Raw genomic sequence first — 21,628 nt, forward strand, 5'->3', positions numbered from 1 at the left:
TATAACAACTTTAGGATCTTATTACTTGGGCAGGCACCACTCCAGCTGATGGCAAAGAGCGAAGGACTGGTCTCTGTGGATATAAACTGACGGCACATGTGCACTGGCAAGCAGGATTGGACTGGTGTCCTTGCTGAAATCCTTGTGTCAGATACATTAACTTTTATCAGTGTTACTCCCACGTACATTCACTGAATGAGACAGCAACTTCTCTCTTGGTGACATCTCTCCACGATAACCAGTGAATAGTTTCATTTACTCTTGGATGAAAACTAGTTTAAAAGGCATTAGCCCAGAATTAATTTTAGCTTCAATCATGGTTTATAAAAAATGGCTTAGCTTCTCTGGATTTGCGAAAGTGCCTTCACCTTATCCTGCCAAAAGAATAGTATAAACGACATGGGAACATACTGATTTGGGACATGATTTTTTTTTTTTTTGACTTGCTTTTTTTGTGCTTTGGCTCTACTAATCAGTTTCTGGGAAGGATTCAAAGAGCTGGCATTGCCTTAGAAAGCCCTAAAAGCTCTGGGATCTGGTTCTCCGAGACACCACCTCTTTCCCCTCGTGATCCTGCCATGGTTGAGATCAGCCAGTTTGATAGCAAGGTCTGTGGAACTTGCTTCTAGGCTTGTTTTACCAGAACTGGGATTCCTCAACTTTCTACTTTCTAAGTGCCGACTAGAGGGAATGGCCTCAAGTTGTGCCAGGGGAGGTTCAGGTTAAAAATTAGGGGCCATTTCTTCTCAGAAAGAGCAGTCAGGCATTGGGACGGATTGCCCAGGGAGGTGGTGGAGTCACCGTCCCTGGGGGTGTTCAAGGAAAGGTTGGACGTGGTGCTTAGGGACATGGTTTAGTGGGTGATGTTGGTGGTAGGGGTTGGATCAGATGATCCTGGAGGTCTTTTCCAACCTTTATGATTCTTTAATTCTGTGATGGACCATTCCAACAAGAGGCAGTTGGCAATCTGGGGTACATAATGCTATTTTTACACACTAACCTGTAGGGGTTGTAGCAAAGGTGTAATGGGTAGTTGAAGTATTTGTGGTGATTTTATTTAACATAAAGAACATGACCAGTTTTGCTAAATCAACATAAATAATAAACAAAAACAGCTTCCCTCTCTGGAAAAGGAGTGGAAAAATATTTTGCTTTCAGTGAAATTAAGATGCAAAGCCACACAGGCAGGTGGAGTGGCTACTCTGCACGTGATCCACGATGTGTTACTCCTCTCCCCGGTGTCACACACGGTGTTCTACCAAACGGACAGAGCAGAGGCTCCCTGCTTTCACGCCTTTGTCAGTGATAACTGGAAATTCAATAAACCAAGGAAGGAGAAAGGGCTTCTCTCTACCTTTGCTGCAGTTTGGCCACCTACATAACTTCATTTAGCAATGTTCCTGGCATGTACATCTAAGAGATCAGGCAAGCCACTTCTACTCTCTCAAACTCAGTGCAAAGTAAAATGTGCTTTTAAAAAGGATGCATAGGCTTTACCAACAAACCAGGGTGATTAACTTATTTATATTATGTTACTTTTAAAGACTTAGAAACCTTTCAAGGGTATATATTTAGATGTGTCAGCAACATGAATATTTCACAAGTCTGTATAACTATGAAAATAAAAACAGACCTGAAACCACTCTTTAAGCGATAATATTACTGGGCCAGATTCCTCCAACCTTATTTACTGCAAATATTATTTCCCTCTGAAAAGCATCCCGATGCTGCCTACGTTCAGGGGAACTTACCTCAGGTGATGCAGTTAGATCTCTGTTGAAACAACAGGATCGGCGATGGGCTGTAAATGACTTTTTTTTTCTCTTCTGTGCAATGAGTTCTGCAGCAGAGCAAGGGAAGGTAAGCACCTCCCTCACATCCTCACATTTAAGGGTTTGTAATGGCTAAAGGGTGATTTCTTAAGTATTCTTCAAAAGACTAGGGAAATATTGCTGTCTTTGCCTGTTTTATGAAGCACACACCTTATACCATCCTCAGTCCTGGAAGTCCACGTCACCGCCTCCTTATTGGAATGCCACATGGCATGAAAGATGCTAACAGGAGCTCAGCTATAGGAAACTTGAAATATCACAGTAAAGTAGACTGTAGCCCACCGAACTTTTTGAATGCTCACTGGGATCCTTTTCCATTGAGGAGGGAAAGTGCTGATCCCTGATTAGGCATTCTGGGTGCTTCAAAGAGAAGGTTGTTTTTGTAGTTAAATGACACAGGCACCAAAATCCCCAAGCACTTGTGTAACTTCCCTAACTTCAACTCTGCACCTCCAGGGAGTGCAGGCCAAAAAGGATGTGAGACCAGCCAAAAAAGAGGTGTTCTTGGCTCAGAAGAGCACTTTGCACCTATTGAAAAAGAGCGTTTGGAAGGTTTTTCACAAATGTAGGCAAGCAACTCACTCAAGCTGTGGGCAGGCAAAATATTTGTAGTATTCTTTTAACCACTTATCTTCAGATCATGGTTCTCGCACCAGGAATAATTACTAACCCCCTGTATGTGTCTACAGAGAACCAAACAAAAACACTGGGCAACATCAAAACAGCTGCTTCAGGGGTCAAAATAGTTCTTGGTTGCTTTTTTTTTTTTTTTTAAATATACATAAAGGTAGTTTTTTAAAAGAATAATGTAGCACTTCACATTTCTGTGGAAAGGAAATATTTCATTTTTTACTACATTTAATCTAAATTTCCATGTCTCAGTATCAGTTCAGTTGATGCTTTTGGATAACACCTTTTCTATGGTATTACTGGTGCGATATAAACTTGTATTACTTTAAATTCTAAATTCACCATTGAAAGAAGCAGAAAATGGTAAACACATACTTCATTCCTTTAATTTTTTCAAAATGGAATTTCTTCACCACCTAAACATCTACAGGCTATAAGCCTGTTATTAGCCACCCACAACACAAACTTCCTCAATGTGAGTGAAAATAGATTCATGTGTCCTTAAACTTCCAATATCTATTTTCCAGCTTGATTAAAAAACATTCTTCTCAGGCAGCAGATTTTTTTCATCTTTGTAATGTTACTTCAGATGTTTCCTGTCTTTTTCCTTACACAATCAATGTATCTGCTGCACCAAATCACTGGTGAAAATAAACTGAAGAAGCAGATAAACCTTTTTTAGGTTTAATATGCTACTCAGAAGAATCGTGATTTTCTGTTACTGGAAGAGATGGTTTGTTGTCTTAAGAAATTATGAACTGCTACAGAAAGATCACTGCCAAACTGATTCATGACTTGGTGAAGTCTGTCAGAGCTTTTCCATTGATTTAGATGGGCTTTGGAGCAGATCCTACTCTTAAAAGTTGAGCTACTGTGTATTACACAGAGAGTAATGAATAAAATGTATCACAATAAGTATAAAAACCAAAGGGATGATTTTATTTTACAAAATTTCCGCTGCAACCCCCCTAGTTTTACCCTTTAATGCAATCTCTTTTTGATTACAACAGGATTACAAAATCCAAAAAAAGAGTCTATAAAGCTAAGTCTTAAAATAAAACAATGAATGTGGCATGATGCAGACTTAAGTATTGTAGGGAGCTCTTATGTGGGGATATCATTGTCCATGACAAGCATGCTGGTTGAATGCCCAACATAGTCATTTTCCATTTCTCTTTTAAATTTTTATCCTATATGTAAAACCTCTGTGATGCTCAGTGCTGATATATTTTTTATGAATACTGAATTACACCCACTTCCTTTTGTGCAAGAATTACAATAAACTTCCTCTAGTACAGTAGTATCTTTGCCTCCAGTTTCTGTTAGGAAAGGGAGTTGGTGTTATTACAGTGAAAGTATGTAGCTCAGCTGGCTTAGACACAATCAGCTAATGATAATTAACCATCATAGCTGAGCAAATTTACATCAGTATCCCCTACCTTATTTGTTTGGATTTTGTGATTTATCACAAGTCTTTGTGTTATTGCAATAAGAAGCCTACATTCATGTACTGCTTGATCCAGATATAACTTTACAGCCCATATTTTAAATGCTCTGTCACATATTATTTTGTCAGAAGATAGGTTCCATTCTCTTCATACAATTCCATTGCTATTTCATGTGCATAATGTCTGTCTTCAGAAGATTATAAGTGAAATACCTCAAATAACTATCCCCCAAATATTCCAGCTCCTGTTCTTTTAACATAAATCTGAGCAATAAGCATTGTTAGAATCTGGGGCCTAAGATAAAATTTCTCCTGGTCCCTTACTAGTAATAATTATAGTTAAACCTGGACATGGAAAGATTGGAATAATTTACTGTCTCTTCTTCTTTCTTCTTCAGATCACAGAATGCAAATATGATCCAGAAATAACTTTTCTATTCCGCAGCAGCTGGCAAAGTCAGGTGTTAAGATTGGCTTTTAGCATATGATCACAGTGACCACTAAACAGTATAAATTTTTTGAAGTGACAGCTTGCCAGTTCTATAGCAACTTGGACTATAGTTCCTGTTTTTATAAACTTCCAACCTTTATAAGTTAAGCCCATTTTTTATTGTCAATACACTTCAAATTTAACATAATGCCAGCTATAAAAATTTTCCTTAATTCTTACATTCCCAGAAATTACTAGGAGAATGAAAAAAGAGAAGCATTTAGCTTCATTTTTAGACTTGCTTTTTCTTTGGTTTGCAAGCTGCTTCTAAGCTCGCTTCAGCTTTTTGTTTTCTTGAGTATGTTTCCCACTTTAAAAGTATGAGGACATAGAAGAATCAATAAAAGAAAGTTAACACAGGTCTAAAAAAGCTCCTGTGTGCCAAGGCTGTGCTTAGACTGAGAGAGTCAACAACAGCACAGATGAAGCAGACTAAGACACCTGCAAACTCTTACTGTTGGCTATGGGCCTTCTTTCAGCACAAGAAATAAGCATATTCGTAATCTGGAGCATCTGAGTGGACCTTCTGAAGTCACTGGTGCTACAGCTAATTGTCAGCTCTATCATCCTCATCCAACCAAGCTTTTACGCTTAAGCATGTGTTTGTGATTAAAATTTCCAAAAGCACTCCAAGTCCTGACCCTGGAAACTCTGTACTTTTGTACCCTGACGAATCCCAGGGTAACCTACAGAGTCCTGCCCTCAGTTTCAGGGCCCTGAGTGCACTAGCAGGCCCTTACCAGCCTCACCTGGGACCCTCACCCACACTCCCTGCCCGTGGGTCCAGGGTCTCCATCTCTAACCATCTCCATCTCCATTCCTGGGCCTTTAGCCTTTGTCTGAGCTACTAGTTCTGCCAAGAGCTAGCCTCTGGCCCTGCCTCCTGCACCGACATCAGGCCTATGCCGTACACAGCTTTTTGCCTGGATGGACCGCACCTTGTGGCTTGCTTCCTGTCATGTTTTTGGCCACGGTTTAGTGAGTGACATTGGTAGAAGGGGGATGGTTGGACCAGATGATCTTGAAGGTCTTTTCCAACCTTAATGATTCTGTGATCACTCCTGGATAAACTTTGGACCCATGTTGTAGCCTTGTCCCCAGTCCTGTCTCTGACCCTGCCACCTTTTGCTCCTGACTGGATTCTCTTCCTCATTGCTTTGCTTTGTTCTGGGATTGTTGGTGGACCCTGTTACCAGCACTTTGCTCTGCCTGTCCCACTTGGGTGCTGTGGGAGAGCACCCTGCTTAGGGAGTCACCCTCGGCTCATGGAGTCTTTCCCTTACGGAGCAGGCAGAGCCCGTCGCTCCCTGACACTCCGAGAGGCGACTCAGTCAATAAAATTAACGGTTTCCCTTGAGTTCATTAGGCTTTGGACCAACCCACGGAAAGTTTTATTTAAGACAATGAGAGTATTTGCAGTCTGCATGATCAGCCCTTCAGTTTCTTCACTGAGATTCCTCCCTAAGTGCAAAAGAACGCTGAATGCTCTGCAATAAAAATGTGAAGAAATATGCATGCCTAGTGCAGTGTCGTGTTCCTTATTCATGTGTGCTATTTTAGCTAATTAAAAAAAATAATTAGAACAGAACCATCTGAACATACCTTTTGAACTGCAGAAAAGGCAGTGGAATATGTCAAAAATAAATCAATTTTCATCCAAAAAAAGAAAGACTGATTTATTAAGTGAACTTTGTACCATATCTATTTACAAAGCGCAAAGTAATCTTACAGAGATATAGGACCTCTGTCCTAGAAAATCCCATTCTCCAAGGAAAATCTCTGCCAGTGCAAAGTTTTGGAATGGTTCTTCCAATAAAAGGACAAGGATGATACAAAAAAAAACAAAAAAAAAAGTGAAGGAAGTGAACACAGCAGAATAATACATGTTATGCTGATCATCTACTCACACAGCAACTACACCAATAGTAGTTTATTATATGTGGCAGTTTTCTGGCTCATCAGCCACCTGGAATGGTCTGACTATTACATTCTCTCAGCCTCCAAAACAGGGTGACCACACCACATCAAAACTTCCAATTAGGAACAGTTCCTGGCCTCTGCCAACCCCAGAACCGTGCCTGGGAATTGATTAGGAGAATGTTTGTTCACCGGTGTAGACCCAAACTGTACTAGGACCTGTTTCAACAATAAATCTCTACACATGAGAAAGCTCAGCGCAGGAGAAAGGTCCCCCGAACTGCTTAGTTTGTTAGTTCAGCAGTAGCTTCTGTCTCCAGTGAATGTGCTTTCCACATCTTTATCTTACATGACAATCAGATGGCTGAACTGTGTACATTTTGCTGACCAATGTCTCATAAGTTTTGATGCCATAAAAAAACAAGCTTGCAGAATCCCTTGGTATTAACAGATGTCAAGCTGAAAATGTCATGGATCAGATTCTGCTCTTGGACACAGTGGTCTAGACCTCTTGAGCAGACATGTACATCACGCAACACTGCTGGTACACGTTCTGCTTGATCTGTCCAGCAGCAAAGTGTGAGGATTTGGTCAATCAGCCTGCACTCATGTCTTGGCTGGCCATCTGCCTGTCTCATCACAATCTACGTAACTACTGGCCTCACGGGGAATCATCTCAGGCTTAGCCAGAACATACACTGTTTCACCTCCATGAAGGATACCATACAAGCAAGGACATAAGGAGGACACAGGAATGCTGTGAGACAGGAGTTACTGGAATGCTATATCTGGTAGTGGTGAATACTGTATCTACAAAGGTGTGGATCAATGACACTTTAATGATCACTGACCCTTTTAACGGCTTCTCCAAATCAGTGAAATGGCATTAACATACAATCAGAACGAATCCTTCTGAAATTCTGGTTTTGCAATAATATAAAAGGATGCAAAATTTCCCCATGCACATGGACTTCCCATGAAAACTCAGAATTAAGTAGTTACCTTTTTTAAATTTTGCTTTATGGTTGTACTGTCTCTTTCCACAACCTTCATCATTTCTTGGCTTGCCATATACAAGATGTTGGCTGTAGAGAAAGACACATGCAATAATATAATTACACAGCAAATCTTTCACAAAAAGCTACTTGTTCCCAACCACGCAAAAAGGTAAGGTGACTAGAGCAGTCATCGTCTTGACAATGCCACTGAAAAGGTAAAAAAAAAAGTAAGCATGATAAATCATCCATGAAGTGTTTGCAAGAGTGAGCTTTTAAATTCAAAGCATTACATTTAAGAGACATTATTAAATATTAGATTATTAAATTATTGACATTTCAATATGTAAGTCATTCAAATATTCAACCTGACAAATAATAAAGGCAACGGCAAATACAGCATCATCAAAACTTGTAGTCCTGCATAATATTACCCAAACAGGACTGAACACGGTTTGCAGTACCAAGAGAAGACCACAAATGGCTACATTACCTTAAGGCATTTCAATGTCCAGGTCCTAGATCGACTGAAAGTATTCTAAACTACTAATTTCTCTTCTGAAAAAAGGAGAAAATGGAAAGACTGACAATCTTTTAAAATATGAACCGATGAAGTTTTGCGTGTAAATAGTTAATGACAGTATTGGGCCTGAAATTGCTATGAGACAGGAGTAATACATTCTCAAAATGTGTGATAGGGGAGGAAATGGCAATTACATAGGTCTTTGGTGGTGACCAAAACATGCAGTTGGCTAAATTCCAGCAATGCTCTAAGGAAACAGAACGCCACTGGAGAGATGAGTGATGGCCCCAAAGATCAAATGTTAAAAGACAAAGCCAGTGCTCTCAAACGAAAAACAAAATCTTAGAAAGTAGTATCTAGTTCTGAGCCAGCCAAAGAAGATGCAATGCTGTTCTATGCCTGCAGAGCTCTGTCTTTTTCAATTAAACGTTGAATACAGCTAGCGTAAGACAAAAGGGCAAGATGTTGCAGCATGTAAACAATCCAACAAATCCTGCAAAAATTTGCTTGCCCCATCCTATTCTACCAAGCAAAGGGACCTCTCTGCAGTTTTGTAGCTAGCAACTTAGTCATCTAATCCTATGGGACAGCTGGCAAAAGTCTGTCCATCTACAGCACTGTTTCAAATTCAAGAACTGACATTTGTCTTCCTTTTCTCAATTCAGCTCCAGACACTGTTCAAACAGTAGATGGTAGGCAGGGATGAAAACACTGGTGGCCATCAGTGCAGAACCTGACACATACCAGCTTATACTTGGATCCTGTATGCAGCTCTGCACTTCCAGTTCAGTCATACAGCATACATGGGACTGTGGGCAAAGTGAACAGTAAATACTGTGCTCCTCATCTCCCATCTTAGTTTCTCCATCCTACCTCTTGTTCTTTGTGGGTTCTGTTCATATTTCTGAGTTGCTCATGCTTTTTTTTTTTTTTTAAATAAAAAATAAGAAATGAAGTGGAATTCTCAGCCTTAGTAAACTTAATTAGTCATAAAGATCCTAAAAGTAATACTGTAGGACAACAAAGGAAATAACGACACTACTTGCAAAGGAACACTCTCTGAAGACTTGTGTACTGTGTAAGAAAGGGAACCAGGAAGGCAGGATTAAGCTAAACCGGATGAATGGCAAGGTTCAAGAGTCTATTTCAACCAAACAGAAATCCTTCAAATTTTGGAAACATGATCCTAGGGAAGCCAATAAACAGGAACTTAAAACTTCAGCAGGCGTTAAGTAAGAGGAAATTGCAAAGAGCAAAAGTAGGTTTCCAAGAACAAACATTACAAGAATTAAAAATAAACAATAAAATATTCTTTAGGTATATCAGAAACAAAAGGCCTACAAGAATTGGTGAGTCTAACAGATAATCACAGGCTAAAGGAGTAGCTAAATAAGATAATTACAGTGTTTGGAAGCTACCTGATCTTCCTTTTTTTTGCATTGACCTTTCTTGTTCAAAACATTCAGGAAGTTTCTACTCTATATTCAGTATATATTCTACTCTATATTCTAGTATATACAGAATATACTAGAAAAGTCAGGGCAAGAAGGTACATATCAGAGTTTTAAAGAACCTTACATGAGGAATTGCAGAGCTGGTAGCAATCCTACTATGTAAGAATCACCCTGTCCAGAGGCTTCGGGAGCAGAAAACAGTCTCTAATCACTACTGATTTTACAAAGGAAAATAGCATTTTACTGACCCATAATTTCTTGAATATTTCAGTAAACACAACCAGATGACAAAAACTATTGGTCTTCTAAATGCTCTCTGTTGCAATTTCACACCATAAACTGTAGTTAAAGCTAAACAGCTATAAAATGAAAGGTTGTAATGCATTAAGAAATAGTCTTGAAGAAAAGAAAAAAAATTAGGATTAGATTAGCTTAGATGGTTTACATCACAGAGAAGAATAGGGTCTAGATTCATCACAAATATGTTTAAATAGTGATTAGTACTAAAATCTGTGAATAATCATTGAACACAGCTGCTGATTTGATCATTTACGGGATGGGTTAAATTACTTTTCAAGATGACTTTTCACTGACAAGGACTTTAGACCTCAACCAGCCCAACTTGAATTAAGTGTCTAAACTGAGGTGGGATGAGTCCTGGCCTAAGCTTCTAGTACAGCTTCATATTCATGTCATGTATTACTTTTAATTTATTTTAATGGTCTGGTGATGGGATAAGTAGTGTACTAACAGCATTTGCACAGGATACAATGCTAGTCGGTTTGTGAGGGCCAGGCAGTGAGAAATGTGGAAGCGACCTAAAGAGGAGAGAGAAGAAATCAACTCACTGGTATATGAAGTACAAATTCAAGATACGGTAAGTAATATACATGTGGAAAGACCCAAAATATTCTTTTACCTTAAAAGCTTCTAAATTAATACAAGGATGGGAATCGGAAATTCAGAGACTGCTAAGATGACTGCTGTTCACTGTGTGTTTTACTCAAAAATACAATCAAATCATACATTATGTTTCATAAATAATAGGAAGATGACAATAAAGAATTCTGCAGTACCACTATGTAAATCACACAACATGACCACATCTGAAGCAGTGTGTATACTGACAGTCCCAGCCGCTGTGGGATACTGCAAAATTAAGAATGGTGGTGCAGCCAGAGAAGTACAATTAAAGACATGTTATTATCAACGCATTCACAATACTCGTGATATGCTGTTTTTCCGTCTTACAGCACAATCCATTAAAATGCAAAACAATAAAAGGAAGTACTTCTTTAATGTCATACGCCATTAACTATTAACCTTACTGCCACGGGAAACTGATAAGCACACTTATTTGCCATATAGGCATTCCCATCTAAGCATCTTTCCCCAAGCTCCTCTAATACTAGATACAGTTAATGCAAGTAATCTTCGAGCAAATAGCTGTGAAGGGCTGGTAATTTATACTTTTAACAACCTTTCCTTTCAGGTACTGTTCTCTAGGTCCTCTACCATTCTTGCTTGGTTTTCTCTGGATACGTTCAATAGCTCATACCCCTTGAATTTTACTGACACGGTACTTCAGTTTATGCTGGAGAGTCTACCTCTGTTCAACAACAGAGCTGTAGTTCCTTCAGCCGATGTACCTCTTCATATATATCACAGTCACATCTGCCTCTTGACAGCATAGCAGGTTAAACCCCATCAGCTTGTGTCCTATGACATTCCCAGGAGCTTTTCCTGAAAAACTGCTGCTTAACCAGTGATTCAGCATCGAAACTTATGTCCAGAACAGCCTGGCTCTTTAAAGAAGGACAGCATTCAGTTCTACCTGCTCCCCAACTGTTTCTCTTTGTTTTATCTGAAGGTCATTTTGAACGCTGATCCCAACCCTCTCCACCAAATGTGCAGTGTCTTCTAGCATCATATTGTCTGTAAACTCAGTAAACATACATGGTATTCCACCAGTGAGATCCCTAACGAAACTATTGACAGGTAAAGGAATGAAGGTAAGACAGTTACAAAACTTTTCTAGCTACATCTTTCCAGTTTCAAAAATCCTCCTGAATCCTCTTTTCCACACAGCTGTCTAGTAGTTGTTTCAGGTATGTCATAATTCCTGAATGTTGTTACAAGGATACAACAGGAGACAGTGTAAAAATCCTTATTAAAGTCAAGATATCCCAAGTTTATTGCTTCCCTTTAATCCACATTACATTGACAAATGCTTAATGACTAAAACCATATTGAAAGAGATACCATTCCAGAGCAGGAACAGTAACTTTCTTCTCTCTTGCTGCTGTGGAATGTCAAACTGGGCTACTTCAGAAAAGCTATTTTTCTCAAAAGCTAAGTCACAAGTTCAGGGAGAAATCTCTCTGCTATTTCCTAACACTATACTTTGCTAACCTTGGCATTTTTTGAATATTTAGCTCTTTCCTATTACAAAAAAAAAAAAAAAAAAAAGGCAACTCTGACATTTCATGAATACTTAGCTGCTTTTTCAAAGGAAGTAACTCAGAAGAATTCTCTCACTTTTCGTGCATAATTATAAAGCCATCTTAAAGGGCTCCCAGGGACTGTTTGAGCATTTTAGCAGCTCTGAAAATCCATCTGTGAGCTAGGCACAATCAGAAGCTGAGACACGCAAAATGAATGGCTTCTGAAATCCTTCCTCAGGCTATGCAGAGGAAAGTCTCCTTATGAGGTCATCTTGTCAATGCTTGTAACCTGGTGTTACAGGCTCTGGAAAAACTTCCAGCAAGTGCTAATGCTTGTCTTTACTGAAAATCTCTTATGATTCTCAGAATCATTATCAAAAGTCCTACAACCCAGAAAAATGTTCGTTGGTTTTGTCATGATTTCAAGTACAACATAAAATGCAACCACAACAGCAACCCCAAGCCCACGCGCTGAACATCCTGAATGATGGAGAAGTCTCACTGAAATTTGCAGAATTAGTGACTTCACAAAATACAGCACATCCAGGAGCCTGTAGGACCCTGGCTCAAAATGCTAGCATGGGACATTTCCATAGTGGACCACGTGGAAGTTGTACTGGAGTTGTCACCTTGGTGTCCATGCTGAAAACGTGGGAAATGCAGATTTTGTGTTTGGCATTCACCACTATATCTCACTACTTGATGAAGAGAGAAATTATCCGGGGTTTAGTAAAGAGAACGTTGAAATTAGTATTCTGAAAAATCATTACATGTGAAAGGTAAGACTGAACGTGGGATGAAAGGTCAGGAGAGATATGACAATCTCCATCGACTGAGGATACAAGACCTGCACTCCTCTCCTAAAGAGACTTTGGAAGAAAGGAGCAAAGTTCACTCTTTTCTCACCCTCTGCATGCATGGCAAAAGCCCTGCACCTCTAAGTTCTTTATTTAGGAAATGAGCTCCTAAAGACTTGGTCTTGAATCAGACTAGCACTTCTGAAAGATGAAGCTATAGAAGTTCTTTAGTTTTTCCTGCCAGAGTATTTTCACTTATTCCATTTGTTTATCCAGTTTCACAGTCTAAGGCCAATTTTAGCATTTTTTTTCTGAATTTTCTTAGTCTAATCCCATTCCTTTAAACCTGTACTTATCCAGGACTGATACATTATGGCAAGGCCTGGCTCACTGGGACAATCCAAAGCACGGAAAGTGGAGCACATTACACCAGTCTTTGCAGGGTCTGGGCCTCTGTAAATATTCATTCATGTGGGTTTTTCACATAGCAACTAGGAAAGTAAAAGTACTTGTCAAAAAAAAAAAAGTGGTTGCAAACCTACAGAAACTGGCCAATGTGCCTGGAGACAGTCGTAGAACCCCCAGTCCTTTCTTATACAGTTAGTTTGATTTTAAGCTGCTGCTACGTCCTGTAATTCATAACCAAGTAATTTACATTTAATAATGAAAAATTATATTGTTAATTATATAACTATCATGAACAAAAAGGCCTGACAGCCTAAAAGTGAAATCAAAGTTTTACCAGACAAACACCATGTTTACCATGCATTTAACACATAAAAACCTTCTTAAAATATCCTAACTTCTTTATATGCAGACCTTTTATATACACTGCTTCATAGATTAACCTGAAAATGGAAGCCTTTCATTTACTCCCAGGTCAGGTTTATGAAATTAACTGCCAACTTACTTTCTCCCCATGATCCTGCCAATGACCTTTCTCCTGCCCTAGTAGGATCATTCCCTCTCCATGGATTAAAGGTGATTAAGGATCAGTGTCAGTTTAGTCTCATAAATTTGCTAAGCAGAGACGACAAACTGTGCCAAAATGCGTTTGATTTATTTGTGGTGGTTTTGTGATAGAGGAACCCTGATTGGGCTCGGATCAAGGATCCAGAAAAGAAAAGAGTGTTTTATATCATTGGTAGCTCTTTAACCCAAAGTGTCACAGCAAGGACTTAATATCCTTCAACTAAATTATTAGTTTTCACAAACAATAATGACTGAAATCAATCAAGCTTTTCAGTGCTTAGGGTTATTTAACCACCAATTCAATTAGCCAGTTGTTAGATGAATACCTGTATCTATTGAGCTCAAGCAGACTGATATATCCACAATGCAGTCAAACAAATAAAATACGAAATAAAAGATTCCCTGATTTTGAAGAAACACATGTCTAGCAGCATTATTATTACTTTCTAAAGATTTTAGAACTAAATCCTGAACCCATACATTGTTAGTTGACTATTTGGATATCAACAGATTTTTGCTGGAACCTGGAAAGCTGTGCTAATTTCAGGGAAGAAACATGATTCTAACCTGGGACAGATAAACTTTCTTTTTGTACTTGAATCTTGAAGCAAGACAGAGATTTCCTGTACTTGCACTGAAGTATGTGTTTTTTCCTCAAGTCTTTAAACTTCTTGCTTGTTTGCTGAATATCCAAAGATCATTTGCTTCCTTATTTGCAAGAAGAAGATTAGATTAGGCTAGATTAATTGTAAAATCACACTGGAAACAAAGGGGTCAAAATATGCTATCTGTGGAAATTCAAGATACTCTATAAAGACAACTATGTTTCGATACAGACACAGTTGTCTGTGTCAAAAGAAACCTTAAAAAGATGACTTACACATGGTTGTACGTATCCATAAAATTTCAGGTTCGGTATTTCAGACTTAACTCTGAAAAACTTTCGGAGCTATACATGCCCCTAACTATTTAAAAATCAAGTCTGTTGTGGTGGCATGACTGTGTGGTTTTGAGCTGTAGGCAGTACCTTAATTACATAAAAAACAATATTGCATTCCTTGCTGAGCTAAAGAGATGAATTTACAGTGACAGAAAGAATAGACAGAAAGTGATGCCATACTAATGAAACAACAGGGATAGTACAAAAAAAAAAAAAACAACAAAAACAAACAAACAAACAAAACCTACCACTACCACCACCACCACCACCAAAAAAAAAACAAACAACCCAACCAAACCCTTTCAACTTCATTGTCTAAGCATTTATGGAAATAATCAGAATAGTTCCCTTTCAGCAAAAATGAGTGATTATGAAGATAGCCCCAATCCAAACACTGTAATGGATGCAAACACATTCTTTAATAGCTTGTTCACCAGAATAAAGTAAACATTAGACTACAAACGGTTACCCAAACTCACTTCATTTCCCTACTGCTGTTGGCTTTAGATTATGTTGACTCTATCAACAAGATTATGGCTGTAGGTGTAAATTTATTAAGTCCCACACATCAAAATATTGCTCTATTTTGTAACTTAGTAGGAGCTATGCTCTGGAATGGGTACAAGGAGAAACACAGAGCCAAATTTTTACTTCAAGGTCTAGACAGTGCAATTTCAACAGCATTAACTTTGGAAGAACATGCTATGTGATTTTCCAGAGTGGACAAATTCAGAAGAAAAGTAGACTACAGCCTTACCTTCATCAGTCTTCACAAATGCAAACAGGTTGCCCTTTAATATTTTTTGTCCAGCCAACCCCCTAAGCACACAAATAGAGTGGAGAAGGACTTCCTACGCTGTCTTACTCAGGCTACCGTACACTAAGGTGTCTTCTTACTTTCACCACGAAATTAAGAAATTTTCTTTAGCCTATGCAAGAATTCAGAAGAAGAATTCATAGAATTCATTTCTATGTAAGAATTCAGGAGACCTCGCAGCTTTGCTGGAACAGCATGCCCCACCGGACTGCCAGATGCCTCTTTACCACTGAATATTCAGGTTGATCAGCTGGATATTTCTGGACGCTTTCACTCGTTGTCCTTCTGTATCTGTATCTTCCTCTTTCTCCATAGCAGAAACAATCCCAGCCCAATGCAATCCACAGAGTTCACTGATCCTCATCACTGTGGCTGTTCTCAGTACTTCAGTCTGGTATTCTGAGACCCTGCAGCATGGCAAGTTTACACCATTCCTCCTGACCTTCCCCACCTGCCTCCTATTTCTGGATTCCCTTTATTCTTTTCTGCTGTACTGTTCTTTGCACTCCATAAAAACATGTTTCCACACTGGCTTGCTGTTGATAGCCTTTCCTCTTTTTACTGTTCAATACCTTTGTAAAATGCCTTTCCTACTCTATCTTACCCCTCAACACATTAAATACTCCGTCTTCTCCTTTGTCTTACCAATTTCTCAGCTTCTGCTTCGGCAATTTTCAGTCAATTTTGCAGTCTGTTTTCTCACAACTGCTTTCCAACAATCAAACTTCTGCGGCTTTTGGAGGTATAATTCTGGGCTGTATCTGCACCATTATACAAGATGGAATCAGGAACTCTTTCTTCTCTGGCCCTAAGGCTTGAATACTACGAGAATCCTAGTTGGAGCAGGCCAAAACCACACCAGAAAATTCATTAAATAGTATGGATGACTATACTCCAATGCTACTAAGAGTACTGCACTCATTTAGCTCATTGCTAGCAGTAACCATAAGCACCTTTGGCAGCTCCTGGCATAACATTTCTGTACCTTACATTCAATCCGCAATTCAGAATGAATCTGCATTCACTTTCTGAACTCTCAGATCTGTTTTCAACTATTACTTGACATTTTTTGCCTACATTTTAGTTTTCTCAAACATTCTGTGTTGCATCTGTAGTTCACCAGCTTTGCTTGGTTCTTACCATGTTGTCTCTCATTGAAGTTCTGAAATTCTGGATGATGCTCTTGCATCTTTAAAGTGAATGAAATCATAGGGGCTGGAAATTTTCTCCAATGGTCTAAGGGAATATCAAGGATATTGTATAATTTTCAGCAGATATTTGCTCATCCTGTTCTTAGAAAGCACAGAGGATGGAAGTTTCATTATCTTGCCACGAAATCCAGTCAAGAATTCCTTTCTTATCATTAACTAAAGTCTAATCTGAATCTACTGTTACACATTATGTTATCTACCATGGACATTAAATTATTATTCTTTACTTGAAAACTTACCATGTTCTTTGTTTCTTGTTTAGTCTAAACAATTCTAATTTATTTACTTTTTCCTTGAAGGTCGTCATTTTTCAGTATCTGTCATGGGATTCATGTAAATAAATGTGGATTTTGAAGGCTTAATTTATCTCCCTTCACACTGTAAAGAAGACAATTTATCTCACCCTCAAGTAGTCACCTAGACATATCACATGAACATTACCTGTATCTCTCCACTGACAATGACAGGATTTTAAGGGGATTAGTTGAGAGGAATCTCAGCTTTCTGCTGTAGATATGTATTTCTGTCCTAGCAGAAATGTTACCCTCAATACATTCAGCCGATCTGCTTTTCACCTTCAAATTCTCTGTATCCAGCTGTTACATATTCTCTGCCAGTTGCTTTCACCACTTTTTATATATTAAAAAAAAAAGAAAGAAAAAAGAAAACACCTTATGAGAGCTAGCTTGACAGTGTCTGTTGCCGTATTCCTTCCTGTACAGATATCAAGCATGTGAACTTCAGATGGCTCGGAAGTTTGTCAGAAAGAGTCTCATGAATCTGTCTGCCCTGGTTTGTTAGACAAAATATTCAAGAGGTCTCCCTGTCCTTAGCATTTGGATGTCAGAACAACTCAGTCTGTCTTCCTCCTTTCTCCATCCCTTCTTTCCTAAGCAAGTTATATCCCTTTGTATTGATATTCTAGTTCTGCCAGTCATCCCACCGATGTCTGTTACACCAATTAACTGATTTACAAAGGCTTGCGACACTATTTCATTTTGCATATTTTGGAATTTACACCACCTGCACATTACCTTGCTCAGCTGCTATCTTCTTTGCAGTAGTACTTTGATCTCTTACAACTTTCTTTTACTCTCTTAATTTCATATCCTTCAAGAGGGCACTTCTGCTCATAATTATATATATACAATATATATATTTTACATATATATATATTTATCTTTCCCCATAAGCTCTTCCTCAAGCCTTCTTTACTAAATGTTTCCTTGTTAATCATTTCTTCATGCTTGCGGAAACCAAAGCGCCTACGATATTGATCTGACTGACAGTGATCCAGCCCCTGTACACCCATGCATACAAATATTCTTTTGAAGAAGCACAGTGGTTTTAATTATCATGTCTTAATGCCTGTCGAAACCAAGCAACCTCATTCCACTGTCATTAGTTGTAACAGTTTTTCACTATCTGTAGTTTGCTTCCATACATCCTTCTTTCCCACACTGACTGCAGTTTCCCAGGACATTTCTGATGCTCTGCCTTGGAAAACTATCATTTACTGTCGTTTATTTTTCACAGAATGCATTTGCTGTTTCACCATTTGCCATTTAATTGCTTATTGCTATTACTATAAATTATTATTTGTGTTGGCTAAGGACTACAGTAAAGACTGGGGACACATTTTGTCAGGTACTGGCAGCGCTGAACATAGAAAAACCTGAAAAGATTCTTTCTCATGTCACACAAGGGACTGCCGAAGTACCTCCACAAATTCTTGGTCTCCCTCTCGTAGAATGCTTCACTGAGGCCTCCCTTAGTAGATTTGCCTGGCAGCCGGATAATTTCACAATAATCTGGTATTATGAAATGCTTGAGAAATGTTTCAAAATATGTAAAACATTGGCAAGTTTTAATTCCCACTCCTGGTCTCTTTAAAGATAAACTGGACAATATACAAGTTAATTGGCAATTTGCTGTTAAATGTAGCAAAGTCCTAACTGAAAACTGACTGCCTGATCAGATCATTTTTCTAACTATGAATTAGGTGCACAAATTAGGTGGGAGTGCTAAAGGTCACAGTCTGGGGTTTGGCTTTCAGTGTGTCAGAGGCTATTCAAACTATTAGGAAAAATATCATTTCTGTCCTACAGGTTTTACAGTCTATTTCTAAATCCACGGCTGTACTACATGGAGTTGCAAATTTGGATGCAGAAATTTGCTTGTCGTTCAGGGGGAGGACAGAGGATAGAAGAAAAGAAAATGATTTAATTTAAATGGGAAGATGCTTGCCAAAAACTACTATTTTCATAGTGCAACAGAGCTCATCTGCATCTTGACATGTAATATATGACTCTTTCAAAAGTCCTCTCAACTCCACAGTGAAAGTGCTTAAATTGCAAAATGATTAATCAGTTCTCGGTTGGATTCTCATGCTACACTGAAATGCCCTGCAAAAAGTAGATTGAGCTTTTGAAAACACGTTATCCTCAGGGAAAGTAGTACTATCTGGTCAGAGTTTTTTTCCTGGTAAGTTGCCTATCTTATTGCAAGGGTCTTCGGAGGAGTGTAACACTAGTTTCCTTTCCAGTTTATCCTTTGCTCTTAAGGAAGCAATCTCTGTCATTCCTCAGAAAGACTCAGAACACAGTGGTACGAACTAATAATACCAAACAGCAGTGTAATTTCCTATGGGGAAAACATATTTTCTGCTGGTAATTATTGCCAACAGCAATCTTGGAAATATCGTATAACATTGTTTAAAACATCAAACAGAAGGAACTGCTTAGTATCAAGGATGACTAAAGCAGGAACATGTGCTTCCACACATGCACACACACATTAGATAAAATGTTGATGTTTAGCGGCTTACAAGATGTAAACATTGACTTTGGGTTCTGGTTCAGTTTACAATTGAATTTGGAATGAAATCATACCAATTAATATATAATCACGATCAACACAATTAGGCAGAAATAGCTGCATTTGTTATGACGGACTTCTTTAATCTGCTTGGTATTAACGTTGCAGGAAGATCAGAACTACACATGAAAATCAGTCAGCTGTGCTTGAGAAAGCATAGCAGGGGTTGAAGGCAAAAATAAACAAAAAGTTATTCAACAATTATATGCAAGTGTTTTACAAACAATAGATGCTTTGTTAAGGAGCACCTTTACTTTGTGTGATGAAGCATGTGCAGAAGAAGTGAGGTGTGTGATGGAAACTGAAGTGTCTATGGACTAAATCCTGGCCAAGATTGCTTGGGAGCAACTCCCATTATCTTCAAATGACAGAACTACCCCTTAGCTGGAGGAATCTCCAGTTTGAGCTCTCACAAACCCTGGCAGTTGGACGTGATGATGAGATTTCTGCTATAGTCCAGATTTTTGGTCATGGAAAGTTATCTGTTCTCTTCTTGCCTAAGAGGGGCACAGAAGGGTCTGGTGAAGGTGGTCCTCAGTCCCCCCGGATGGGCAGCGTATGCAGCAAGTTAGCATCTCCATGCTGTGCTTCCTGCCTGGGCTCTACCGGGAGTTAATATGCTCTCCTAGACAAGTGTTTGAGCACGTGAGCAGCTTTATGGAGGTCAGTTTAAGTGTTTTACTGGATTCGTACCTGATGCTGCCCCTTCCTTGAGGAAGCCTGATGGGGTTCAACAACCGCACCACACTGTCCTCTGAACGGCGTGAAGTCCCTCTCGGGTGCACTGGATTTCATTGGTACAAAAGGTGAACTTTGCATCACCCTTCGTTAAATATAAAACCACTTGTTTTACAACTCATTGTAAATACAGTCAGCTATTGCTCTAACCAGTAAGTAATCTCTCGCACCACTGGGATTTCTCCAGATAACCAGCATTTCCTCCACAGACCCATGAAGACTCTATCGAGTTTTAACCTTGACACTATAATCATGTTAAAGAGTTAGGATGGGCGGACAACGAACACTGGTTGACATTTTCCTGACAAGCAATATTGGCAAAACAGACCGAAATACCGCATTATCGGACTGCAGGAATTACACAGACTGGTGCTGCCTTTAGTTGCATGGAATGACAGGTATTGCATTACTCAGCAGCTTTGTAAACGTTAAGCTCCAGAAAGCCTACTCCAAGACACAAATGTCCGCAGTCTACCCATAGGTATGGCTTTAGCATGTGCTTCAGTGCTCTGTTGGGACTACGGGGAGAGATCGCAGAATATATACGTTAACTTCAGAAAGGACTTATATGAATCAAGGTAAACTCCCAAGCAGAAAACACAAGTTATGACAGATCCAGGAGCTGTATTCCTCGAAAAATTTAGACAGACACCTCTTAGACAAAAGGCATGAGTCTACTGTGGAAGGGGATCTTTCCCCTGAATCCAGGGGGTTTTGTGGTGGGACCAGGGGAAATAAAGTACCAACATACAGGTGACTGTATCTGACAGTGGCTAGCAGAAAGCAACTGTAGCTGGTAGCATTTAACTGGCATATAGTGATTTTCAACATCCTTTCGGCTTTGTTGATGTTACCCTTTCCTTTTTCATGCCGTTTGCAGTGTATTGTTAGACTCGTTGCAAGTCTGTGGGAGTAAATCATATCCCTAGGGATGAAACCCCACCAGGGGTGAATAAACAATATCCCTTTCCCAAAGCAAATCCCAACAGTGCCTCACATTTCATGGAAATGATCAGCAGCTCCGCTATCCAAACATTCACGCCTTATGAGTAATATTTATGATGGGAGTCTTTTACGTTGGGTTTTTCCCCCAAGAAGAAAAAGAGGAATAATTAAAAGAAATAAAACCAATGAGAAATTTCCACATTATTACTATTATTTTCACAAGGTTTTCACAGGAAAGTAAAAGCTTTCACAAGTAATAAAAGTCCTTGTTAAATGTCTTTCTTTCTTTTGGAAGTGGGGTAAATTATGGAGCAGATTGACTTTAAAAAATAAATAGGACTATAAATACATAAAAGTCATTGCCTTCCACCAGTAATTTAATATGAGCATCCTACTTTTAAATAAGGAAAGCTTTAGTTCACTCGCAGAAAGAATAAAGCAGATGTGAGCTTTTTCCGTCAGCTTAAGTGCTGCCTTGGTAAGGTGAGTTGTCCGACAACATTAAACAAACATTTTAGTCAGGCATCGCACAGGAAAATAAACAGTAGCAGAGGAAACATGAAAATATTAAAGGCTGTTATTCTTTGGCCCCTTTTCCT

At 39.0% G+C, this 21,628-nt stretch overlaps 1 protein-coding gene across 2 annotated transcripts in view; it reads right to left on the reverse strand.

Annotated features, from left to right (window-relative positions):
- LDAH (lipid droplet associated hydrolase) overlaps positions 1-21,628 on the reverse strand; it is a 120,742-nt gene that overhangs the window by 8,940 nt on the left and 90,174 nt on the right. For both annotated transcript variants that reach the window (XM_080586039.1, XM_080586040.1), the window contains one exon: positions 7,319-7,401. In XM_080586039.1, coding sequence (XP_080442165.1) covers positions 7,319-7,401 — 83 coding nt within the window. The remainder of the gene's footprint in view (positions 1-7,318; positions 7,402-21,628) is intronic.

This window comes from Anser brachyrhynchus (assembly GCF_964034855.1).
Source record: "Anser brachyrhynchus genome assembly, chromosome: 3".
In the NCBI taxonomy this organism is placed as follows: Eukaryota; Metazoa; Chordata; class Aves; order Anseriformes; family Anatidae; genus Anser; species Anser brachyrhynchus.